We start from the raw sequence: 27,284 nt of genomic DNA, 5'->3' as shown, positions 1-27,284 counted from the left end.
CCTCTAGGACCTTTTTAATAGAAACCGCTTTAATGGATTGCCTTCCATCGAATACCAACTGATCCACAGGCCAGGTTTCTTGCAACAGCAATATAGAGAATTTGGAACCGTTATCATCTAACCCTTCTTTGGCCCAGTAATGAGCTGATCCCCTGGTATTCCATGAACCAATCACCAGACCGTCATCAAGGTTTTTTTTTTAGTAAAGTCTTCTTTGAAGGCTTTGGGTAGCCACTGCCAATACCCCTCTATTTCTGAATTCTTCTCCCTCTGATTATTGTTCTCGTATTGTTATTCTCCTGCTCTTCAATCTATTCGATCAATATTCCCGAATCTACTCCTTGACTCATTCTTCAAAGTACTAATTATATCACCCTTTTCCCACTGCATACCGATTTGTGTCAGGCACGGTTAACTGAGCGCAGCCATAGCCCCTCCTAAATAAATCTTCGCCATACCTCATAACGAATTCCAAACGATCAGGAGCCTTAAAAACATTAGAACAAGGTATTTTACTATTTTCTATTTGATCTACTTTATAGATATCCTCACTTATTACCCTTAAGTATATTTGTAAAGATGTTAATCAAGACCTTTTGATTTATTTGGAAGTATTTACATAGAGCCGATTCACAGCTTATTTGAAGTGCTGTTTAGCCTTCCTCTTCTCCCTCGCCACATAATGTAGTCATTGTTCAACTCTACATCATCATGGTCACCCACAATTTCAATTCCTGCAAGGGAAGATTCCTCTACAATCACATTATTACGACTTTCAGAACTAATAGAACAATTGCTTTTTGTACTTGATTTCCCCAGGGCTGACCCCACCTCATGCTCTTCAATAGCTGTTACCTCTACAACATCATAAATGCCCTCATCACTCCCAACCAGTACCATGTTGTCACTATTATAAGCTATGGTCTTCTCCTTAGACTGCCCATCCTATTTGTTACCGTACATTATAGCCCGATGTACCAGCCCCCTTTTACAGATTATACCTTTTTTTTGCTTTACAATTATCATTCAAATCATGTTGACCGACACGTATACATGATTTACCCAAATCATCCACTTTTCTCAATATTTGCAAGATGCACCCACTTTTATCAACGTTTGCAAGATGTACAACTGCTTTGTTCTTCACGCAGATTTCGATATTAGAGATTGCTGTTTTACTCCCCATGCACACATGCATAATACCTTGCATAGATGATATTTGGGTTTCTAGCTTACTTTCTAAAATCACACATTTTTCCCTTAACTCATTACATGTGCTAATTTGCTTACTACCCATAATGCCTAGGCATCGTAACTCTTTCACATTTTCCTCTTGTTTATCTGACTTAGCTTCCACAGTTTCACACTTTTCTACAACCACCTTCAGTAACTGTTCAAGGGCCATATATTGCTCTCTCAGGCACTATTTACTGAAATATTAGAAAGGTACTCTTCTTCGTCCACGTTACCATTATGAAACTTCTCCAATAAAGACTAATGGGGTATTTTCTAAATTGTCACTTATAATCACTGTCCCACAGGCTTTATGATGAGTAAGGTTGGCCAATACGATCTCTTATTGTAAAAAGGGGCCATAGGGGTGTTCCCCCTCACTTTCCACCATACCAGCTCCAGGTTCCATCACCTTCACGCCTGATGGCATGATGGCGATGCGCTTTGTGCGGAACGCCCTGCTTCGGTGCCGCTTCAGCGCAACAAGCACAATTTATCCCCACTGTGTCCGGCAGTCTCAAAGGGCTATGCCCCGCAGTCGCCTCCCATGTTGTGGGAGCTCCAGTCCTCTTTTCAACACAGGTATGTTTGTGTAGCCAAAACGGTAAATAATAATTTAAATTGTCAATGTAACGGCTTACGCTATGACAGAGTTCATGGCAAGGCATTAAACCCAGCTAGCCAATCTAAAACATTGCATAGGAAATTTGACAGTTTTTCAATGCTACCGCTTATTACGTTTTGCAAAGCGAAGGTAGTACCAACATTGAGTTACGGAGCAGAGACCTTTGGTAAACTGGACAGTACCCTGTTGCTAAAGGGTAGGAGGCTACCTTTTGGAGAGTCCTCAGCCTGCACAGGGGGGTTCCAGTCCAAATAGTCCATTTTGAATCCAGCCTTTTGTCCTTGGAGGATGCGGTCACATGGAAAATAATATCCTTGTATAGAAAAATTCTGGATCCTCCACATGAGTCGCTGTTCGTCGACCTACTAGAGGACTGCTCTAACTGGACTCTCAGGAATTGGAAGCAATTCTGTGAGGGTCATCTGAACCTATTCATTTCAATAGACCAAAGTGTAATTACTCATACCAATGCATTAAAGAAAAAATGTTGGTCTAATGATTGGTGCAAGACGAACAAGGAATGCATAAAATATAAACTTTTGAAATATCTCTCATGCATGGAGGAAGGCCTTGGGATGATTCAGAAGTACCCAAAGGAAACAAGAGTGACAGACCAAAGCCTGATGCGTGCGCTAGACACAAATCAACTGTGCAAGGGATCTAGCTGCGTTGTCTGGTATGTTACTGGGCAGGTCTGCTCACACCCAGAATATAGTAGACAAAAGTATAAATGACCAGTATGTAAGCGCGCTCTCCCTTTAAAGTTTCAAAGCTAAGTTAAATACTGCAAAACTGAATCAGAACTGCTGGACTGAAAAACATTTTGTCAATGTCCAAGATAATATCATGACTGTTGAAACAAGTGTCGGCTGAGTTCTTCATACAATAAACACTTTTAATCAAGGATAAATGCTTCGACCGACATATTGCAATATTTATTATCGATGGATCTTGGACATTGACAAAAATTTTTTCAGTCCAGCAGTTCTGATTCAGTTTTGCAGTATTTAACTTAGCTTTGAAACTTTAAGGGAGAGCGCGCTTACATACTGGTCATTGATACTTTTGTGATTCAGAAGTATCTTCTAAAATTCCTGTTTTCAAAAAGGCATCGGATATTCCTGAGATTTAGATCACACATTCTCCCTATGGAAGAAATTGTGGGAATTGGGGCTAAATTATTGAGATCAGAGAGGAATTGTAGATTTTACAAAAATGAGCACGAGATTGAAATATGAAAACATCTCCTGATAGTGTGTTGCACTTGCATCATTACGTTTTATAAAGGGGTTTTCATTGCTTATCTGCAGATGGATTTTGGATTAGGATTTTAGAAGGGAACACTGTTTCCTTAATATTAGCTGTATCAAGATTTTTGTTAGCACTTTTTCCAGCCATATTTTAAATACCTGTTGAAATACGTTTTTCTTATTTTAATGTGTGTAAATGTGAAATTTGTATAATGAATGAAGTAAAGAACCGATGTATTCAAAATGTTCCCATATTGTAAGGTTTGCACATTTCTTTGCCATTTGCACATGCTTGGGGATTTAGCAAGTGTTATTTGTACTAGAAGATTTGGCATTTTATTGTACAGTTTTTCTTAAATGATTTTGAAAGGTTTCTTTGCAAGCCATAACACAGGAAGAATAAATAACATTTAAACGTATGCACTATACACACTGCCTGTTCTGACCAGCCAGACAATGGTTAATTCAGGCAAAGCTTGAAGTTGTGTTCCAGTAGGAGCAGGAAGGCCTATGGCCTTCTTTAAGGCTTCTAGGGACAACTCAACTAAAGCTAATGATTCTAAAAGTCCTCGCCTTGCCTCTCAGACAGGCCAGACACAAGCCTAGCCCGCGAGAGCTTGCAGTAATTCTCTTTCCGGGTCCTAAGTTTGTGCCAGTATTGGTGAGCAACTGTCTTGCAGCATAGAGCGGTTTAGGACTCAGTCCAACAGGGGCTATACATTGGTAAGCTACGACATGCTGATTTTCAAAGTAAAATGACACAATGTACTCTGTGATTAAGTATCAGAAACTGCTTCCTACAAAGTTCCACTGATGCGTTTTGTACTCATTAATTCCAGGACTGCCAGAACCATCGACAGCCTTGCCAGTCGAATTGAAGATCCACAAATACAGGCGCATTGGTCGAACATAAATGACGTTTATGAGTCCAGTGTAAAGGTTCTCATAACTTCTCAAGGCTATGAACAGATATGCAAGTAAGTGTTACGATGCAAAATCCTTAGTAATAACTACAGCTGTCTAAGCCATTAAATCTTCCCTTTGCTTTGATGCTTTAGTTTAGTTCTTCTCTTTCATATATTACTTGATGATTCTTGGTACTGATTATTTCAAATGCATAATCGAAGATTAAGAATATTTGGAGGCTGCTTCTGGATGATCTGCAGTATGCATGTGGCTTTCAAAGTCTGTTCATCGTTGAGCTATATTTGTACTGCACTTTTCTATTATCCGCTGTTTTGTTTCATAAGGTCTATACAGCTGCAGCTGAACATCGGAGTTGAGCAGATCAGAGTAGTGCACAGAGACGGAAGGGTTATTATACTATCACACCAGGAACAAGAGCTGCAAGATTTCCTCCTTTCACAGGTAATGCAATACACATGCCATTAATGATATTCGGTCCCCTTCATATGCGAGGAGGAATGTTTAGCAAGTTGGGTAGACTTGATCTACTCCAAGCTGCAAAAGCAGCATCTGTGTATTAGTGAGGTCAGTATTTCTATTAAAGCAAAAATTATTGGTTGCAAGTTGCCAATCAATGAAAACCCATATTTGTATTGGAACATCCACTGCCATTGTCGAGTGAAGAGACCCTTTACTGCCTGCTTTGCTGAGGGCAACAAGGCATAGTGGGCAACGGATTCCACCTATTGCTAGAGCAGGAGTATGAAATTGTGATGCTTTGTACATTGAGTATTTCCCAGTTTGCATTGCAGGACCAAGTGATGCAAAGAATGGGAAAAACATTCAGAACAGAGATCTGAGTTTTGATAACATGAATATTATTGGTCGGGGGTGGGGGAGCATCATGTGTTATAGAAAATCAAGGAATTGGTGCCCTGGGTTTTCAGCGTTTTCCAATGTGTGATTGAAAATGTTTCTATAGAGATTACAACTATTGCTGCTGGTATTGAAGTGAAGAAAGATGTTGGTTTAATGCAAGTTTGCGCCAACCTAGTTATCAATGTTGAGCGTTCCTAATCAGATGATCACTTCTTGTGCCCCCAGAACCTCACTTTCCCATCTGTGAAACCATGATCTCTGTGTGTCTTGACTCAACAGAAAACATGTCCAGCTAGCTTCAGTATCTTCTGCTGAGAAGTTCTGAAATCCAGGCATCTTTCTGTCTTTTTGTCTTCAAGTTATTGGTGGCCGTTCAGCACTTGTCTCAGTATATTTTCCCAGAACAACAAACAACTGCCCCTTTTATCACCAGGCATGCAACTGGAAACTTCCCATCATTACCCCCAGCAGAACGTCGGTGATTGACTTTGGCTATCGCTTTGCCATTCCGTATTTGTTTTATTGTAAATATGCAAAAATGTGTTTTGACACTTGGCAACAACATTATTAATAATAGGATATCATGAAATGAATAGCAACAAGCAAAAATAGAACTTCATAAGAAAGAGAGGGTTAAAAGAACCAAAGTTGTTGATGTTATGGGTTAGGTCGTCAATTCTTTTCTGGGTATGTCGAAGGAAGGGTGCGGTGGGAGAGCAGAAAGTGGCACCACAGAAGGACGGGTGCTGCTGTACAGTTGTGTGGGGGGGAGGGAGGGGAGGAGGAGAGAGAGGAGAGAGAGGAGAGAGAGGAGAGAGAGGAGAGAGAGGAGAGAGGAGAGAGAGGAGAGGAGAGAGAGGAGAGAGAGGAGAGAGAGAGAGAGAGAGAGAAAAAAAAAAAAGCAGCATTGATGGCCAATTTGCAACTCTCACCACCACAGGGCCAGACGCTTTGCTATAGAGATCCCAATAATAAGTCGAAAACATACCATTATCATGTCACATCCCTTTAGGGTGAAGTACAGCACACAAATCAACAACTATATATTTTTAACTCTGACAAGATCAGCCAACACATGCATTTCATTCTTGGCATGTTTTCTACTGGACTAGATGGACTGTGTCTCTCATGAGAAAGATGTAATGACCCCTTTGGTATGCATGCTAATTATGTCATTGAATTAAAGCTTAAGGATCCCAAACCAGATGATCATGCAACCACAGATCGAGTAATTCAGTCGTAGATTTGTCCTCTTCAGTTGCACATACCGATGTATATTGTTAGTACATGCACATGATGCAGTGAGTAGCATGATGAATAAATCACAGGGATTGGTAGGGCTACAATAGTGCTGCTCTCTGAGGTATATGGAGTAATTACAGATTAACAGACCATAATGAAATGGCTTGTGAGGCATGGTGACGTTGGGACTGCTATACACGACCACCATCCCAATAATTGTAACCTCCTTTTTTGCTAGTAACACACAAGGATGAAGGGAAACCCAGAGGATTTGTTAATATCATGTTTTTCAGACTTGAAAGCGCAGACTTGATTGGATGGGGGTAGCAGCTTGGATTTGATTGTCAGCACTGGAAAAGTGTGACGCATACCAATGTGGGAGCACAATTGCCATCTTAGTGTTTTAGTTTAAAAAATAGTTCCTTAAAAGTTGCAGAGGTAGTTCATTCCAGGGCAAGTCTGGTTTGACCTCAGAATATCAAAGTATATGGCAGTGGGGGGTAACTGAAAAGATTATTAGGGAAAAGCTAAAATTCGTAAATACTACAACATGAAACCTTTGCAGTAGGTGCAAAAATACAATGAAAGGGGAAATCCATTGAGGCTCTCGAGGGGTGAAGTGGCAAGAGCCTTGATTTGTAACGTTGGCACAGAATCTAAGATGCGTCTGTGGTCTAAAGGGAAGGACAAAAGGTAGAAACTATAAGGCAAGGAGAAACGCCATTCTTTAGATGCATTAATGGTTGAACGAAGTGTAGGGAAAAAGCAATGAAATGGCCCACAAGTACAATCAGTGTTATTTATTTTTAATGTTTGCTACATTCTTGTTAAAACAGTGTATTCTACTTTTACTTCAGCAAAGCCTTTGGGACTTTTTCAAGACCGCCAACCCCACAGTAACATGAAACGGCACACATTCCTGTAGGTGGAATTCAAAACCTTTTAGATTTAATATCCTCCAGACACTTTTTCAGCATCAACCTGAGGGAACATTTATGCTCTAGAACAATGTCAATTGAAGTTTCACCCCCTACGATAGCATTTCCAGCTTCTCCATGATTTTGTAGCTTCATTTTTACCTACAGAAGCTTCTTTTTACAAGCATAAGTCTCAAGGCTCGATATCAGAAAAGCGAAGACTGAGCCAACCGCATAGCAAATCTCGTTCCGAGTTGTGGCTAAAAAGTCTAGTTTCTTCCTTAAGACCACATTAAACCTATCATGTTATATGGCCCCTGAAGCAGTATTTTGTTTGCTTGACTTTAATATCCATCAAACTATTTGTAAGAGGAACAGTCACTGAAACAACCAACCTGTGAGGGCAAAGACAGTGTTTATAGGAGACTGGGAAATAAGCTATCACAGTTTTACTTTTATTGCCACTCGCTGCCTGTTAGGGAGATTTATAAGTGTTATGCCATATCCCCTCTACCTGTGAGACCCCCAGCACTTTTTGCTGGACCTTTTTTTTGTTCTCCTGAATGAGGGGAGTTGTTTTTCCCCTCATTCATTCTTTTTGCTCTGACCAACCATGGGCATCCTGTTCATTGTGTTTTTACTTTATTTTATGGAGTCAACTTGTTAAATGCATCTGTGTTTCACCTTTGCAGCACACAACACCCTTTGTGCAGTGTTGCTGGGAGCCCTTTCGACTCTCCTTTTTTATATTTTTATTTTTCTTAAACACTACTGTTGTCAAGTTTAAGGGGATGCTTTGTATCCTTATCTTTTACTTTTGAGAGATCAGTACACACCACCAAATGTGGAGGTCTAAGGGGGGTTACTTTGTATGCCCTCTCTCTCTCTGCTCCTGTACCATTTCTGTTGCAGTGACGAGCATACAGTTATGGCTGGTGGCAGTGGACATGTTCTACCTTTTTGTGTTATTTTTGCTCACAGGCTGCCCTCACAGCTGCAGCTATGCACAGAGGGGTCACCATTGTTACAATATGGTGACTTCTTTCTTTTTTTGACATTTCTTGTGTGGTTGTCCTTTCATGGTCTTTCTTCTACCATCCTAGGTGGGGGAGGTCCTAGTTTCAGTTTTGTCTTCGGCGAGTGTGTCTGCAAAGACGGGAAGCATGGGCAGATTCCAAATCTCTGCAATCCTTTGTCTTCTGGTATGCCTGAAAGGAACCATTTCCCACTGTGGGTCTGACTGCCCTGATTGGACAGCCACCGCCCCTTTCTGTAAACTGCAGGGAGAGTTTGCAGAGGATGAGTGTGAAATCCTAATGAAAGGTGAGGCTCATGAGGCAGAAGGCAAGTCGACCACTGGAAAAGATGATCGGAAAAAGATGACCAGAAACGCCTGAAGCGCCTTCCAGCAACCGCGAAGAGACCACTGCTGACCTGACCCTGTTATCAAATCGACAGAGGAGTTCAGAAGAGGACAAATTCCTCCCTTTGAGACCAACTAGTCATAAGACGACCTGCAAGAAGAGCCGTCCCACGATGTATTGTGACCTTCCTGGGCAGCAAACTGCCAAGACCTTGGAAGCTCCAACCATACTGCAATGCATCCTCTTCCTAGAACTTCTCTGAACTTTGGTGGGCTCCAGTTGGACTTCCAGAGGCAAGATCCCCCTCCTCAAAGTCCCCCTCACCAGAGTGCAGGACCAAAGAATCGATGCACATTGACCAGGCGGTAAACGTTCATCCTTGGAGCCTGGGAAAAGGCACCGAAACTGCAGACCAACATTGGAGCATGAAGAATCCCGTGCTGAGAGTACTGTCTCAACTGCTGCTGCAACATCCCTTCCAGAGTCCCTCCTTTCGTCCCCACGACCAAGTAACAGAAGACTGGGTCCACCGCTGCTGCACCATGAAAGAATCCAGCTGCATTATCTTCATCACTCCTCGGGTACTGTGGGATCTCGGGTTAGTACTTACCTCCAGACATTTTGTCGCTCCTGTGCTGCTGGAGTGCTGATTTCAGTGATTCCGGTTGCCCAGTCGTAACACTTGTGCGCCTATAGGGAGCCTTTTTCAAGGTCCTGGAAATCTTTTTTACCCACAAAAGCATCTTTACTTGTAATTGAAGAATCCTCTGGACCTTTGACTTTTCTGCTACTGTGCCTTACATGTTTTCACTCCAATCTGATTTTGAAGAACTCATACCTGGATAGGGATGGACTGCTAAAGCCTTTAGGCCTGTGAAAAGTATAACAAGTCTTTCCAAGTATTGCACTGCTATTGCTGTTGTTGAATAACCTTTTTAATCTTACAACAAAGCATTTTCTGAGTTGCCATAACACATGATTTTACTTAACATTGAACTATGTTCATGATCTGTATAGTTTCCTACTATTGGGTTACTCACCTGAAATATTGCTCATGTTTTTTATTGTGTAGATTAGTTAGAATTGTACTTACTTAGCTGAATAAATTTGCCTTGTAGATATTAAATATCTATTCTACTATAACTACAAGTAAGAGTTTCTTTGGACCTATATATTTACTGAGTTCATTGTACTTGGCTTCAGCGCACGTCTTCCTCCTCCTAAAATGAGCCGGGCTGCTCTGCCATTTACCAAACCTTTGGGTAGTACAGACGTATGCTAAGAGTTGGAGCCTGTATATCAAGGGATAGTTTTGCAGAGTCTTACCTCAGGTGCACTTAAAGAAAACACTCCTAACTACTGGTGTTACAGCTGTTGGGATTGAGTAGTGTTGTATTACATTGACTCTTGGTTGTACCTGTTCCAGAGAATCCATCCAGAAGGCTGGTTCTACCTAATCTGTAACTACTGTAACATGGAAAACTTTAAAGCAGAGGCCCTGATCAATCTTACAGTAGATAATACCTAAAGATATGTGTAGAGACAGAGGTCTCAATTGTAAGGAAAGAAAAGTGAATTGATCCAAAGCTTGTTGGATAACCAACACATAGTGAGTAGGCCTGTAACCCCTACTCCTGATATAAATGTGTTAAGATGATATGAGGCAAAGTATAACCCTTAGTCCTCCCCCAGCTTTACCATCCACCCCAATACCTTCTCCTTCCTCACATGGCACCAGATGTTGTTCTGGAAATTGAAAAGTTGAAACTCCAACTAGAATTCAGAAAACTGGAGATGCAATCAGAAATGGGGGGGGGGGCGAAACTTCAAAAAGATCTTCAACTCGGAGAGAAGGAGATGCAGCATGAGTATGAAATGGAAAAGGTTGTCTCTTGACTCATAGTCCCTTTCAGGCTCCTTTGCCTGATGCCTCCAGGTTCAGGAATTCTGGTCTCCCCTAAGATTTGGTGAGTGTGTGTGATGTGAAAACTGATATTCCGAATTGGTTGTGTGAGAAACCAGAAGGTGTCACACCCACTAGTCTCTGGGGATCCGTCATCCAGGTGGCCAGGACACAGCCATCTCTTTTGGATCCAGTTACTGGGGGTGGACCAGTGCGGGAGGATCACCTCAGTGAGGGTTCTTCTGGGAGTGGGACATCGAATGGTGAGACGCGGTATTCCCTTCCCTACAACACCTTTACCCCATCCTACCAGGTAGGATATTTAGGAACTCCCCTCCCCACCCCCCTTTTACAACACAAACACTTTCTCACGGACAGCCCGCTATGAGAGAAAACAGACTACACCCGAGCAGTATACCTGACGTATCCCATTACAATGGTCAGGCAATTACTGACCATCACACACACAGACCTGACTTCCATTAAGCTTCCCCACGTGGATAAAAGGTGGAGCACAAGAGCAGACTCTGAGCGAGGCAAAGCACACGAGACAACAACAGTTTCGAGATGGCAGCTGAACGAGAGCGGAAAGACAGCAAAACAGAAGAGGAACGCAAGGAGGGAAGTTCCCTTGACCTTTTCTACAAGGAACCGTTAACTTTTCAGAAACCTTGAGAATAAAAAGCATAAGACCAGGAAGCCAGGCTGAAGCTCCCGTGTCAATCATCAAGGCGGCGAGAATCACCAGCCGCTGTGGTACCGTCCGTGGCTCTAAGAACAAAGCAGCATTGGTGAAATCAACAGAGCCGGTGAGTTGGGGAGACTGATACAAGACCGGTTTGTGTTGACTCCAAGGTTGCAAGCAGCAACATTGTATCGTGAGCGCTGGAACAAACATTGTTAAAACGCATGTGATAAAAGACACAAGTAAAGTTGAACTGCTGATGAGTGACTGAACTTTAAAAGCAAGATACAATACCTTTGACAGAGTGGTCCGGCACCGCGTGGGTGATCAATCAAAGGTATCTTTAAGGTATCCAGCTGAGAAGTGGTGAAAGTGAGGAAAAGGTTATATCAAGAAGAGAACGAATAATTGTGAGTCTAAGTGGTCCTGCAAATCCTGCGCACAGTCGAAAGTCTTCGAAGTTTGGAAAAGTAGATACATTTGGTCTGAGCCCGGCAGAGGGAGACCCGAGGTGCACAGTAAATCACCCGAGCAGTTGTATATGTGAAATCCTAAGAAGAAAATTACTTTGTAGTATTGCTTCAGGCCCTTGGAAATAGACTTTGAATGGCAAACAGACTTTAGCACAGAAGGCCCTGATGTTGATATTTTGAACTGCATCCTCGTGCTAGAGAATCCAGAGAGTGTGCTAAGCTTTGCGGTGCGGCCTTGTCCCGTACTGAAAACGTGGGGAAGGCAACAGTTTGAATATCCTGACATATCATTTCTTGAAAACGTTTCTTTTGTATAACATTGTTTCCCACACTATTTGTACTTGGAAGTAAGGATTGGCAATAGGTTTAATAGTTTAGGCAATTTTATTTTGACAGACTCGACTAGGACTGTTATTATTTTGTGATGGTTGTAGCTTGCTCACATTTTTAGATTTAGGTTTATATAGGCATTTTTCAACCCCAAATGGTAAACGCCCTTTAACTGCGATCACTTGTGTCTGTCTTACCGTTTCATACCATGCCTTCTTTACAGTATGAAACTTTTGAATTAACCTGTAAGGTGCAAGATATTTGTGAGAGTGAGCATGTTCCCTGGGTCATCTCTAGGCTGCCCCAGAATGGTTGTGATGCTGTGATGGAGTTGAATGTGAGGTTCCTGAGGCAGAAGACAAGTTGATCACTGGATCAGATGATCTGAAGAAGATGACGAACAGAGACACCTGCAGTCCCTTCCAGCAACCGCGAAGAGACCACTGCTGTCCTGACCCCATTTTCAAATCGACAGAGGAGCTGGCTGGTGGCATGATCTAGCCATAAGACGGCCTGCAAGACAAGCCATCCCACAACGTGCTGTGACCTTCCTGGGCTGCAAACCACCAATACCCTGGGTCCTTCAACCATATTGCAGTGCATCAACCTCCCGTGAACAAATCCTCTAAGAACTTTGGTGGGCTCCAGTTGGACCTCCAGAGGCAAGATCCCTCTCCTCAAAGTCCCCTCACCAGAGTGCCGGACTGAATAATCGAGGCGGATTGACCGGGCGGTAAACGCTTTTCCTTAGAGCCTTTGAAAAGGTGCCAAAACTGCAGACCAACGTTGGAGCACGAAGAATCCATTGCTGAGAGTCCATTCTATCAACTGCTGCTGCAACATCCCTCGTTTCGTCACCACAGCCTGGGAACAGGAGACCGGGTCCGCCACTGCTGCACAGTTAAAGAATCCAGCTGCATCTTCATCACTCCTCAGGTACTGTGGTACCCGGGTTAGTACTTGCCTCCAGCCATTTTGTCACTCCGGTGGGGCTGTAGTGGTGATTCAGTTTGCCCAGGCGTAATGCTTGTGCGCCTGTCGGGAGCCTTTCCCAATGTCCCTGAAATGTTTTTTGACCCACAAAAGCATCTTACTTAACATTTGCCTTTTCTGCTGCTGTGCCTTACCTGTTTTCCCTCCAATCTGACTTTGAAGAACTCATACTTAGATAGGGATGTACTGCTAAAGCCGTTAGGCATCTGAAAACTATTACACGTCTTTCTAAGTATTGAACTGCTATGCTGGTGTTGAATAACCATTTAATTCCTGCCACAAAACATTTTCTTAGTTGCAATAACAAGTGATTTTACTTACCATAGAACTGTGTTCATGATCTCTATAATTCCCTACTATTGGTTTTCTCACCTGAAGTATTGCTCATGTTTTCTACCTGAATAACATTGCCTTGTGTATATACAATAAATATCTATTTTACTATAACTACAAATAATAGTTTCTTTGGGCCTATGTATTTACGGAGTTCATTGTACTTCGCTGCAGCTCACATCCTCCTCCTAAGATTAGCCTGGGTGTTCTGCCATTCTACCAAACCTTTGGGTAGTACAGACGTATACTAAGAGTTAGGGCCTGTATACCAAGGAATAGTTTTGTAGATTCTTACCTCAGGGGGACTTTAAGAAAACGCCCCTAACACTGCCCAAATGCCTAATGAAGAAAGTGCTAGGATGATAATGAATTGGGATCCACCACAGTCTGATTCAAACCAGTAGTCTTTAGGCTTTATTGTGCGTGGCTTATATTGGAAGTTATTGGCTTATAAAATAGAGTTCTAAATGCTGTATCGTTCCCCTGTGAGATCTTGCCTGTGAAATATGGAAGTACTAGTTCACTAGTGTGATCTTAGAGCAGAGGAGTCTGGAATGTTCTCTGCTTCTGAGGGTATCCTGTGGTGTGCAGATGGAAGGAGGCTGCAAATAATGCTTTGTGAGGGAGAACAGTAGACCAGGTATTCTTTTAGCATCAGTCTGTCTCTCTGTCCCTTATTCCTCCCCTATGCACCCCATTTGCTGCTGGTTAATGTGGACAGTGCTGGAAGTATTGGAAGATGAATGGGCGATCTACAAAAAATAATTGTTCCTTCGCACCTATCAACAACTGTGTGCATTTTACCTCAGTGTCCTGAGTGACATCTGATGACAATTCAAGCTTGCATTGCATGGATCCCATTGGTGGGCAATATGCTCCGTGCCGATATTCACCCATCTACAATTTGCATCTTACCTGCCCTGGTGCGCGCTCCTGTAGCCAACTGCTATTATGCATAGGTCACTGTCTTCGCCTAGAACATTACTGGAGCTAAAGACTATATTAATGCTCACTTTTTATCAGTCAATAGCCGCTGCGACGACCTTTTCCTTGCCTTCGATTCTCTATACTACTCCATAGTCCATTGCGGTCTGTCTCATGCGCTTTGTAAGGAACACCTGACATGGCCCGTCAACCGTGAAGTAAATACACTTCCTCCCTTAACCGGTGCATCTTGGACCACCGTACGTTCGTTTCCACACCTGTGAACTGGCGAGTAGTCAAATCATTCACATAACATCTATAACTTGTCAGGTTTACTGTTTCACTCATCTATAGGGCTTATGTTCAATGTTGATACCGATATTTGCGATGCTACCCGCTTTGTCTTTGCTACGGCTTGCGTGTCTACCGTATTCTAGCACCCCCTATGTGCCTTGCACGGACCTCACATGCCTCCTTTAGCCTTAACTGGACTAATCTGTACAGCAAAGTAACATGCAGTGCGTTACGGTCCGTCTTCATGCACTCTTGTTTCCTCATTACCGGCATAATGCCTGTCTGCCCGTAACATCCCACTTAATACGTGGAGACCAGCTGCCGTTCTGCTTATAGCTTACAATCTCCCTCCTTTCAGGCACGCTTGATATGGCCGCCTGCCTCAAGGTTGCACCTTACTGACTATGTACTCATCCGGTACCTATATTATGTCCTGTATATATCCTTGATATAGCTCCCCGCAACAAGAGGCGCGCTTTCCAAGTACGCATTCACTGCACTTATGTCCCATTTATGTACTCCTGATGTAGCTCCCCGCATATAGAGGTGCGCTTTTAGAAGTATGTTTACTCTGCATCCAGGTCCATTGTATGCCTTGTCTGTAACTAATGTAACTTGATATTTCGAAGGGATTGTGTCCTCCGACGTATTCCTTATCTTTGATAATACGTTTCCAGCTTGCTGGCCTCGGAATTTTTTTCTGCAGAGGGCGCTGCGCGTCAACGTCCGCCGAGTTGATGTCCCTCTCGACAGCCACCGTATCGGCGCCGACGTCACCATGCCCATAAATAGCCACGCGCTGCGCCCGTTGCTCAGTTCTGTTTTTCTGCGCTTCATGGGGCCTCGGAACGTCGTTGCTCAGTTCAGTCAGGTTTACTATCTATTTCGACTCGAATATTCCTTATTGTTCTCGATGGCTTCTTCATCAGAACCGACAACGCCGCGATCTGGCTTCAAGAAATGTCGAGACTGCGGTAAAAAAATGTCAATAACGGATCCACACAGGGTCTGTTTATGGTGCTTGGGGTCCGAGCACCATTGTTCGGAGTGTGAGGACTGCATGTCCATGACGGCGAAAGCCCTGAAGGAGCCAAAGCTAGAGAGAGAGGTAAGTCACCCAAATCCTCCTCGAAGGTTTCGTCGGCTGAGTCGAGTCATTCGTCTCCTCGCCGTCGAAAACATTCCCATTCTAGATCTCGAAGCAGCTCCCACCATTCGTCGAGATCTAGACACTCAAAAAAGAGACGTTGAAGGTCCCATTCCTCGTCATCCTCTGTGTCCCCAGAAAGAGTCTCATGTCCCACCAAACACAGTTCTCAAGCTGAGTGGGAGGAATTCAGAAAGAAAATGTTAAGCGTCTTCGAGAACGCGGCCTCGACCCCCTCGAAGACAGCTGAGGGTGATACCCTGGGTGAAAAACCCAAAAAATCAAAGCGTTGCGAGTCGCAGCACCCGGCGAAACATTCCACCCGAGAGCGCCATGAGCCATCGGGTAAGAAGGCACCGTCTTCGTCGCCGTCGTCGAGGATTCCTTCGCCGTCGTCGAGGATTCCTTCGCCGTCGTCGAGGATTCCTTCGCCGTCGTCGAGGATTCCTTCGCCGTCGTCGAGGATTCCTTCGCCGTCGTCGAGGATTCCTTCGCCGTCGTCGAGGATTCCTTCGCCGTCGTCGAGGATTCCTTCGCCGTCGTCGAGGATTCCTTCGCCGTCGTCGAGGATTCCTTCGCCGTCGTCGAGGATTCCTTCGCCGTCGTCGTTGAGGATTCCTTCGACGCCGTCGTTGAGGATTCCTTCGCACGGATCGGCGCCATCGACGCTGTTGTCGAAGGGTTCCTCGACGCATCGGTCGATCGACTCGACGCCATCGTCGACGCCGATGAGAGGAACAAGGCCACCCCACAGCCAACGGTGATTTCAAGGGCCTCCGGCACGACGCCGAGACCGTCGTCGATGCCCTTGAGTAGGATCCCGATCCAACCGAGTTCTTCGAGACCCCTTCCAGTTTTTTCGACGCCGTTTTCGGCGCCTTCGAAGCCTGTTACATCGGCGACATCAACATTTTCTCATCCAATAACGACGAGTTTGGCTCCTTCGGCCCTAGAAATGGGTTTTACTCCATTTCAGAGGTCAGAATACCCTGGTCTTTCTTCAATTTATGAAGAAGGGGAAGATTCTGACCAGGAAACATTTGGATTACAGAGAACCACACTGCCTACTGCAGAGGATTTCACCTCTGAGGAAAGAAGGCTGAAGGAACTACAGGAGTCACTTCATGAGGCAAGTGGGCTGGACACTTCCCCAGAAGTGGAATTTGTAAAGCCAGACCCAGGGGAACATGCCGAAACACCATATTAGAACCCTGATGGCAAGAATAATTGAGTTTATGGGTTGGTCTGCGCCTTCACCTGTTTTCCAACAGGATGATCTAACAGATATATTGGACAAAGGCCCACAGGAGGACCCGGTGGTCCCCTTCCATGCAGCCCTACAAAGAAAAATTGCATCTAATTGGGAAACTCCCGAAGTTATCCCTGCAGTCAATAAAAGATTGTCAACAAAGTATAGGGTAGCGGCTGCTGACCCTGAATACCTGTCAAAACACCCGACCCCAGAGAGCCTGGTGGTTCAAGCGGCAACTTCATCCAGCAGTAGGACTGCTTACCCTACTGTCCCACAGGATAGGGATGACAAGAGGTATGGAAAGTCTTCTCTGCCTGTAGTATGGCGTTGAAGTCCATCAACGCCACCTGTACGCTTGCCAGGTTCAGTCACACACTATGGGGGTGTGCTTCATCAATGGCTGACTGCATACCCGAAGGAGAGGAAAAGGAAGCCTTCCTTAACATCATTAAAGATGGCAAAGATGCCATGTGCGAATCACTTCAAACGGGCATCGATTCCGCTGACAGTATCAGCAGGGCCATGGCGGCAAGTACAACAATCCGCAGGCATGCGTGGTTGCGAAAGTCAGGCTTTGCCCCTGATGTACAGGCCAGACTTTTGAATATGCCCTTTGACGGCTCTTCATTATTCGGGAAAAAGGCTGATGACAGTCTGGAAAAGTTACAGACTTCTAAAGCAGCAGCAAAATCCTTAGGAGCTGCTATCCGCCAAACTCCTTTTCGCCCCTCAGGAACCTCTGGGAGAGGAAAGTCCTTTCGCTATTATTCCGCATTCGGGAAAGGCAGAGGACAGCCGGCTCAAAGAGGCCAAAGGAGATCCACCCGAGGTGGACGGGTCAAAAGTACTAAGACCGCAGCAGCGGCAGGTGCCTCTTTACCCTCGGCATCTGCATCAGCCGCCCCCAAACCACTCTGAGGCCTTCCCACACAATACACCTGTAGGGGGCAGGTTAACTCACCATCTGACGGAATGGCAGGCTATAACGTCAGATGCTTGGGCATTGGAGACAGTTGCCCAAGGTTACTGCCTACCCTTTCTACACATCCCTCAGTCATCCACCGGTGAACAGCTCCCTAAAAGTTCCAGATCCGCTCCTCTTGCAGGAAATTATGGACCTGCTAGAGAAAGGTGCCATAGAACCGGTACCTGTAGTGGACAGGAACAAGGGTTGGCCCCCACTCCCCCCCCCCCCATACTTTCTCATACCAAAGAAGGACGGAGGACTGAGACCCATCCTGGACTTACGAGAATTGAACAAGTTCCTCAAGATGGTAACTCTCTCTCATCTCTCTCAGATCCTTCAGGCCCTCCAGCTCCAGGACTGGCTGGTATCTCTGGACCTTCAAGATGCTTATTTCCATGTGCCAATCCATCTCAAACACAGGAAATACCTGAGGTTCGCAATTGGCGACTCTCATTATCAATTTCGAGTTCTGCCATTTGGGCTGACCTCCGCCCCGAGGGTCTTCACCAAGCTGATGTCGGTAGTGGCGGTGAGTCTAAGGAGGGAAGGGATCCACGTCTATCCCTACCTGGACGATTGGCTGATCAGGGCCGTATCTTCGGAACAGGCCCAGACCCAGCTAGATTATGTCTGCCTCTTCCTTCACAGACTGGGCTTCTCCCTCAATTTAAAGAAGTCACAGATGATACCATCACAGAGACTCCAGTTCATTGGAGCGGTCCTGGATACTGCCCTGGGAAAAGCCTCGCCACCAGAGGTGAGGGCTCAAGATATTCTACAGATGGTCACCAAGTTTCAAAATGCCCAACGTCTCCCAGCCTTCGACTTTTTGAGGTTACTAGGCCTCATGGCATCCTGCATCTTCCTTGTGCCAGAGGCTCGCCTGAGAATGAGATCTCTTCAGTGGGCACTGAGAAGTCAGTGTTCACAATTCTCATGGAGAATGACAGATCTCCTCCGGATTCCGGACAAGGTAGCCCGCGACCTTCATTGGTGGCCCTATCCAGAGAACTACTTGAAAGGAGAGCTGTTTTGGCAACCATGGCCGGAGATAACAGTAGTCACAGATGCCTCGCTCACAGGGTGGGGAGCCCATTCCAACGACTTGACCATCAGCGGTCGTTGGTCTCCATCAGAGTACAGACTACACATCAACCTATTAGAGCTGAGAGCGATCAGACTAGCGCTGAAAGCTTTCCTGCCATCAGTACAGGGGAGAAATGTCCTGATAATGACGGACAACACGGCGGCCATGCACTAACTCAACAAAAGAGGAGGCGTAGGATCACTGCCACTGTGCAGAGAGGCAATGCAGCTCTGGTTTTGGGCAATTCGGGAAGGAATCTCTCTATCGGCAGTCCACCTAGCCGGAGAGAAGAATTTGACAGCGGATTCTCTGAGCAGGCAGAGCACAGTCCCCCACGAGTGGGAGCTAGCTCAGGAAGTCCTTCAAGAGATCTTCGCCCTTTGGGGAACCCCTCAGGTGGATCTGTTCGCCACAAGCACCAACAGGAAGTGCGATCTGTTCTGTTCAAGGGAATTTCCCCTGAGAGGAGCTCTAGGAGATGCGTTCGTAGTGGACTGGGAGTGTCCACTCCTTTACGCGTTCCCACCAGTCCTTGTTATTCCTCAAATGATCGGGAGGTTGAGAAGATTCCGGAAAACCATGATCCTAATTGCCCAGGATTGGGCCAGGAGAACGTGGTACCCGGACCTTCTAGATATGTCCATCTGCCCTCCAATCCGTCTTCCACTCAAAGAGAATCTTCTCTCGCAGAAGGGAGGTCAGGTTCTCCATCCAGACACCAGAACCCTCAACCTTCACGCTTGGCTTCTGAAAGGTTGAGGTACAAGGATTGGGATCTCCCTGATGACGTCATGGAGGTGTTGCTTTCAGTCAGAAGACCAGCAACAAAGTCTTTATACCGCTGCCGTTGGAACAAGTTTTGCAGCTGGTGTAGTGAAGAGAATATCGACCCTTTTATCATGTGGTACACCAACAGTGTTATCGTTTCTACTCTACTTGGCAAACTCAGGCCTTCAAGTTGGCACTGTAAAAGGCTATCTCGCAGCGCTTTCTATCTTCAAATGCACTGCGGAGGAACCATCGTATTTCAAAATTCCTCTAGTGGTACAATTTCTCAAGGGTCTAACTAATGTTTACCCTCCAAAACCATTCCAGGTTCCATTATGGGACTTAAATTTAGTCTTAAACTTCTTAATGGGCACTCCATTCGAACCTCTTCACTCTTGCGCATTGAGATTTCTCACGCTTAAAACTGTCCTATTGGTAGCACTAACATCTGCTAGGAGGGTGAGTGAGCTAGAAGCTCTCTCCTGTAAACCCCCACATACAATCTTCCACAAGGACAAGGTTGTCCTACAGGTGAAGCCTAATTTCCTCCCAAAGGTGGTTTCTGAATTCCATATTACTCAGAAAATGACCTTGCCTTCATTCTACCCTCCTCCCCATCCGGGGAAAGAGGAGGAAAGGCTACACAGGCTGGACCCTAGGCGAGCTCTCAGCTTTTACATCAGCAGAATGGCTAGGATCAGCCAAGCAGACCAACTGTTTGTAGGATACTCAGGTCACAAGTTGGGACTACCCATAACAAAACAAACCATCTCCAGGTGGATTATTTTGGCCATCCTGGAATGTTATAGACTAGCATGGAAAGAGCCACCCCAAAATCGCAGGGCTCATTCAACCAGGGGAATCGCAGCCTCTTCGGCTCTCCAGAGAGGGGTACCAGTCCGGGACATATGTGCGGCTGCCACATGGTCGTCCGCACATACATTCACAAAATTTTACAATCTGGATTCTCCACTGCTCAAGAGACCAGATTTGGCAAGGCCGTATTACATTCGGTCCATCCCTAAAGAGATACATAACATTATCACTCCCTCCTCCAATTACATACCACTGCTATGGGAGTCTATCAAAGATGAGGAATACGTTGGATGACACAATCCCTTCGAAGAACAAGTTACTTCTTACCTGGTAACGTTCTTTCGACGAGATGTTCCTCCGAGGTATTCCTTATCGCCCCTCCCATCCATCCCCGCAGTGATAACTTCCCTTGTGATTGCAGCTTTTGCTCCTTCAAGGTTACTAACCGATTCAGGCATGTCTTTTCTTATGCTACAAAGCGGAACTGAGCAACGGACGCAGCGCGTGGCTATTTATGGGCATGGTGACATCAGCGCCGATACGGTGGCTGTCGAGGGACATCGACTAAGCAGACGTCGACGCGCAGCGCCCTCTGCAGAAAAAATTTCCGAGGCCAGCAAGCTGGAAACGTATTATCAAAGATAAGGAATACGTCGGAGGAACATCCCGTCGAAAGAACGTTGCCAGGTAAGAAGTAACTTGTTCTTCTAGCACTTACTGTAACCGTATTTTTAAATTATAAGTGCCTAGATGCCTCTGGGCTTTGTGCGCTATACAAATGACTAAATAAATACAATTCTATTTATGTCTGGTTAAAATGTACCACAGTTATTTTGTCTCGAACGTTGGTACCATTTAATGCTCGTTTTCTCATTATTTCAGATGTCACAGCATCAAGTCCATGCAGTTCAGCAGTTAGCAAAGGTTATGGGTTGGCAGGTGCTCAGTTTCAGTAATCATGTTGGCCTGGGACCTGTTGAGAGCATTGGCAATGCATCAGCGATAACTGTTACCTCACCAAGTGGCGATTATTCAATTTCAGGTATATTATTTGGGTTTTAGTATGTATTATTTGTTATGATCTTGTTTTGCTGTAGCCTGTTTTTTTCCCATTAGGCCTTTGTTTGTGCTGTACTTAATTTAATATTGTCAGGTGTGTAATCTCGTCTTCTAAAATGAATGTTATGCATTTGCAGGGGAATGTTTTAAATCCTTGTCTAATGGTTTCACCCAAGACCAATAAGTACCCTCAGGCCATATATTGTATTTCATTGGGCCTCCTCACAAGTCCGGCGGCAACCTGGCCGGTGCTGGCAGCGGGTTGCCGCCGGACCTGCAATATTTACCAGCACCTGGCTTGCCGGAATCGCCAGGGGATTACGACACCTGCGTTTCGGGAAGTCGGGCGCTGGTAAATGTTAATCCCCATTTCCCATTGAGTTGCACAGGACTCAATGGGAATGGGACGGTGCCAGTGCTTCTGTGAAACTCTGCGGGCGGGTGCCGATCCACCCACCAGGTCTGACCATGGTGGGCAGGATGGCACCCGCCTGCAGACTCGTAGTGTGCTGGTCCGGTCACAACGGTGCAGGTAGGCTTACCAGCACTGTTGTTACCAGACCGGCACACTTGTAATGAGGCCCATTGTCTTGATTAGGGGATATGTTCCAAGGAGGGTAATTTTAAATGAAAATATGTCAAAAAAGGTAGCAGGCGCTCCTCTCCAGTATGAACATGGCATGATAACCTGTTCTGAGATGAGTTTGCAGCACACGCTTTTTTGTTCACTGTACCTTTCACAGTTGGGAAATAACCATTTGCATATCAGTCTTTGTCCCGCCTACATGGGCAGTCCAGCACCGAAATGCTATGGCAATTCCTCTCTGAACAAGAGTACCACCAGCAACCCCATCCACGTGTTTCAGCCTTGTTGGGCCTCATCAGTGCGGAGAAGCTGTGCCTCTCTGAGCACAGTGAGCAGGGAGTCCACATCTGGGTACCCCCAGGTAACTTAGGGTGACCAACCCCAAGTTCCTTGCAAATATGTCAAAAAAAGTAGCAGGCGCTCCTCTCCAGAAAGAACATAGCATGATAACCTGTTCTGAGATGAGTTTGCAGCACACGCTTTTTGCTCACTCTACCTTTCACCGATGGGAAATACTAATTTGCATATCAGTCTTTTCCTGCCCACATGGGCAGTCCAGCACCGAAAGAGAGGCACAGCTTCACCTCACTGATGAGGCCCAACAAAGCTGAAACACGTTTGAGGTTGCTGTAGGTACTCTTGTTCAGAGAGGAATTGCCATAGCATTTCGGTGCTGGACTGCCCATGTGGGCGGGACAAAGACTGATATGCAAATGCATATTTCCCATCTGTGAAAGGTATAGTGAGCAAAAAGCATGTGTTGCAAAGTCTCATCTCAGTACAGGTTATCATGCCTTGTTGTTTCTGAAGAGGAGCGCCTGCTACACTTTTTCTTTTTTTTTTTTAATAAAAATATGATTACTTTTCATACAAAACAATGATCAGGATGGCTCTCTTGGATGGGAGTGGGTCCTTTTCCCCTCAGAGTCCTACCCTTGTAAAAATGGATCTTCCACTGATTGCAGGTTCCTTTCCACCCGCTGGAGCAGTTGCCTTTTTGTCCTCTGGAGCATTTGCCCCAGTTCAAGAGGGGGTTGCGCCATTTTTTCCTGGTGATGCAGGCTTTAAAGTGGCCTGAACCCTTCTCTGTCTGAGCTAGATGAATGCTTTTGGAGTCCTACAATGTAACAGTCGGGCGTAAAGTCTCATAAGCAGGAAGTTCAATAGACCTAGCCGACAAGGAAAGGTACAAAATGTTCCCTGGCGTTTGGCCTTGCTTGGGCTTCCTCCCGATTCCTTCACCCCTGTGATTTCATAATCTCGTGAACCCAGTCTCATTCTTCCTCCCGCCATCTGATCCTCCCCATGGCCTATTGGGCCGCCAGAACCTTCCTGCTCTGGAAATGAAAGCAATTGCTGAGCCTATACCTTGGTTCCTCCTTTGCCAGATAATGTTTGGGCCGCTTCCTTTATCAGTGCTCCTTCCCTTCCTGATGCTACCCCGTCGGTCTCTTCTCTGGTTTTCAAACCTGGTCTTTTCTGTTTGCTGCTACCACCTCCGACCATCCTGCTAGAGTATCGCTTCCTCCCGTTGATGTTACACGTCCTCCTTATCATCCTTACTACTGACTCCACCATGTGGCTTTTTTCATCGCCACCTATGCATCACTCTCTCCCTCTAATGTTACAGCCTCTGTGTCCCTTCTGCCCCACTGCCTCTCTGACAGCCATTTGCAACATATTCCTTTGGCCTGGGAGCTTAAAATTGTTAATGGGTGAGGGATAGGGCTTACACGGCTGGTAACTGCCCTAAGCCCTTGGTAAAGGCTTGAGTGGTGAGTGTTAACTGTTGACATATCAATTTGGATCCTATGTTTTCACCATGTTGGTGTCGGTATTATACTTTTAAATGGTGGATGAAGCTTGTTGTCTTGCCATTAGGTGGGACATATCAGTGAAGGCAGCTGTGCAAGTCCTCTATTCCATCCACATTCGGATCACCATCTTGTGAGAGTGAACATTTGTTTTCTGCACCTTGGCTGTTGGCACAGATGCTTGTGGAAAGGAGGTTTTGACTGAGGAAAAAGGGATATGTACTAGTGTGTTTGTATGGGGTTTCTGGCACATACACAGTCTTTGCATGTGAGATGGCTCAAACATTCCAGATTATCAATGCTTTAAGATGAAAACTACAGTAGCACATGGCAGACTAAATAACTGTGCATCAAATTGATGACATGTTTATTCAAAAGTAATTGTGCTACGTTTTTCCATGTACTATAGTTGGCAGCAATAGTTTTCACAAACTGAAATCTGTGCATGCAATCTCTAGGAAAAAATTGAATTGGTGAATCATTCTTCTTCAGCATAGAATCACATCCAGATTCATATGCAGTTTGACTCAAAGGTGTGGAAGGATTGTCACACCAGAGGACGTTGAGCAACACTTTTTTCAAAGTTAATTTTAAATACACTTTTGTACAACTTTATCTTGAATGTGACTATGCTTCATCATGTAGACATCTACCCAATTCTTAGTGTCTTTCGAATTTACGATAACTTGGTTTCCAAGAATGAAACTGCCACAAGGCTCTTGCAGTGCTACTCTATCCTGACCTAGAGTATGCATTTTGTACTTGTATATAGGCTTGAGCAAATCCTCACATTGCACATTTATTCTTAACTTACACATGGCGTTAGTAAATTGTAGAGCTTTGTCTCGCAGTGACCCCATAATATGACTAGAATTGGAGCAGAGATCGCCAATTAAACTTTTGCACGTTTACAGAGATAAGGCAAATATTGTATGTATTGAGGAGGATATGGTGTCCCAACCACCTTTTAATGTCTGGTCCTAGGTTCCTCCTATGCAGCTTATAAACGTTCTCGTGTTGGTGACTTTATCACTAGTAACACAACCATGGTTTCTTCACCCTCACCAGTTTAGACTAAATTATCTCTGCTAATGGTTCTTTAGCCCATTATCTGGGTGTAGGATGCAAATATTCACTATAGAAACTGCAGATCATGGTCACAGATAACCGCAGCAATATCCTAGAGGACCAGAACACTGCACCGCACCACCCCCGTCCCAAACAACTAGAGTGATCAACGAAGAGGCCGCCCAACCAACAGACAAATGTAGGGATAATGTGCCACGTCCAATTAATGCACCAAGGAAGATCAGACGGGTAAAGCATTAAAACCTAAGCCTCACCTTAACTTGCCCACCTACACAAACAGGGCCGCTCAGCCGGGCACCCCTTCCACACTATCTTTTATAACTTCAGCTGCGCATTAATTCAGCAGCCGACCTAGCAACAGGTCCACACCCAACAGCCATGACTAACCTGGACGAATAACCAGAAACACACCAGGTACAACCATCCATCTGCCAGCAAACCCGCAGGGGAAATCGGCCTCCTGACCTAGAGAGGAGGCGAGATGTGCCGACGAACCACAACCAAGAACGTTGGTAGATACCATTGAGCGGCAGCCAAAGACTCCCACCAGAGGCTTTGCCAAACCGACCGACCTAATAACCCATTTCCCCCTACCTGCTCCTCCAACATAACCAACGCCACATCACTTGACTGGGGGCTTGCCACACTACACATACACACCAAGAATGAATCTAATGTTCACAGCCATCCATCTCTGAGATCCTGGAAATACTAGAGGGAACTCCCGGGGACATAGTCCATAAATCCATCAACACTACACAAATACAGACCAAGACAATAGATAGTCATACACCTAACAGCCATCCACGCCTCTGGACCCCTTATGGATACAACTAACCAGTGTGCATGACCACAACATCACACCCATACAGTTACAACATACAGGGCCTCCTGAACCAACTACCACATGCAAGACAAGGTTCACAGACACAAGTTCCTCCTGGTTCTGAACCTATCCCATCATCTTATCCACACAAACACATCCAGTCCTCTTTTGCAGAGCCACGTGAGTGCCTGGACACTGCCCTTGTGTGGTAGCGGTCAATGGTATAAATCAACATAACATAAGAGGTCTTAGTGTTTTAATACTAATGGATGAACACAATTGCAATTAAAAACTATGACAAGTCTGTTTTTCATTACTATGATTCTTTCTTTAAAGCATTTTCCTGTGCACAATGCAACCATCAAAGATTGAAGTAATCGAGTAGTTTTTTTGTAATGACCCCAAGAAAGTACTCAAAGAAATGTGCAATCGAGCAAGGGTAGCCGTTTGGAAGGGAACCCCAATGTTCAGTTAGCGTTCTTCTTAACCCTTTAACTAGATAGATAGAAATCCTTTACAAATAGCAGAAGAAATAATGGTTGTCATGTGGATCTTATGAATAGTAACCCTTTAACTAGATAGATAGAAAGCCTTTATAAATAGCAGAAGAAATAATGGTTGTCATGTGGATCTTATGAATATTTAGACCGTTTTTCTGGAACGCATCCTATGTGTTTTGAAAATCCAAAATTGCTTCAAATATTGACAAAGTATTTTGAAACGCATTGCTTACTTTCTAAAAATAAGTGCATTTTCACCCAGAATAACAGTTTGCCTACCAAATATTATTTCATCTGTCTCTGTTCCGTTACTTTCACAGTGCGTAATGGTCCTGAAAGTGGAAGTAAGGTAATGGTCCAGTTTCCAAGATGCCAAATCAAAGATCTTCCTAAGAGCGATGTATTACAGGATGTCAAATGGAATTATCTCCGTGGACCATTTAAGGAAGTTCAGTGGAATAAAATGGAAGGACATAATTTTGTTTACAAAATGGAGCTACTTATGGCAGCATTGACCCCTTGCTCGTAGCCTGGCAAAGGATACTGTCCACTTTTCTCAGCAAAAAATGCACTGTGTCTGGATGCCACAAAACCTTTGGGAGGCGTGACATTCAAGATATATCACATTGTACAGTAATCATTGTTTGTAAAAGTAAATTGAATTCAGTTTTCTACCATTTTGAGTTTGGTTTTATTATTTCACACTTATGTTTCCTACTTTGACTCCATTTGTAAATTACCTGAAAGCCACCTCTACAGACACTAGCCCAAACAAATTGAGATTTATGTATGTAGTATTGACATGATGTAACATTACACTGTGCAAGATATCGGTACAGGTTTATGCATTTCTGCACCTGAATGGTCACGTTACTTCCTCATCTCAATGTGCATACCCAGTGTTTGAGATAAGTCCCATTTTTTTTCTTCCTTAATTCATAATATTTTATAGTCAAAACCAAGCAGAAAATCTGCTCGCCACTAGCCATTGGTTAATGATATTTCACTCTTGGCGAGTGCGA

General features: G+C 44.8%; 1 protein-coding gene across 1 annotated transcript in view; it reads left to right on the top strand.

The window, feature by feature from the left end:
- Positions 1 to 26,939, top strand: part of MED17 (mediator complex subunit 17) — a 263,493-nt gene extending 236,554 nt beyond the window's left edge. The window contains exons 9-12 of the mRNA XM_069639284.1: positions 3,948 to 4,085; positions 4,359 to 4,476; positions 21,271 to 21,430; positions 26,583 to 26,939. Coding sequence (XP_069495385.1) covers positions 3,948 to 4,085; positions 4,359 to 4,476; positions 21,271 to 21,430; positions 26,583 to 26,791 — 625 coding nt within the window. The 3' untranslated portion in view covers positions 26,792 to 26,939. The remainder of the gene's footprint in view (positions 1 to 3,947; positions 4,086 to 4,358; positions 4,477 to 21,270; positions 21,431 to 26,582) is intronic.
- The last annotated feature ends 345 nt before the right edge of the window (positions 26,940 to 27,284 follow it).

Source organism: Ambystoma mexicanum, chromosome 7q, assembly GCF_040938575.1.
Source record: "Ambystoma mexicanum isolate Mex_15411 chromosome 7q, UKY_AmexF1_1, whole genome shotgun sequence".
NCBI classification, from domain to species: Eukaryota; Metazoa; Chordata; class Amphibia; order Caudata; family Ambystomatidae; genus Ambystoma; species Ambystoma mexicanum.
Note: the sequence above shows the minus strand (reverse complement) of the source record. Positions and strands in the feature narration are given on the sequence as shown.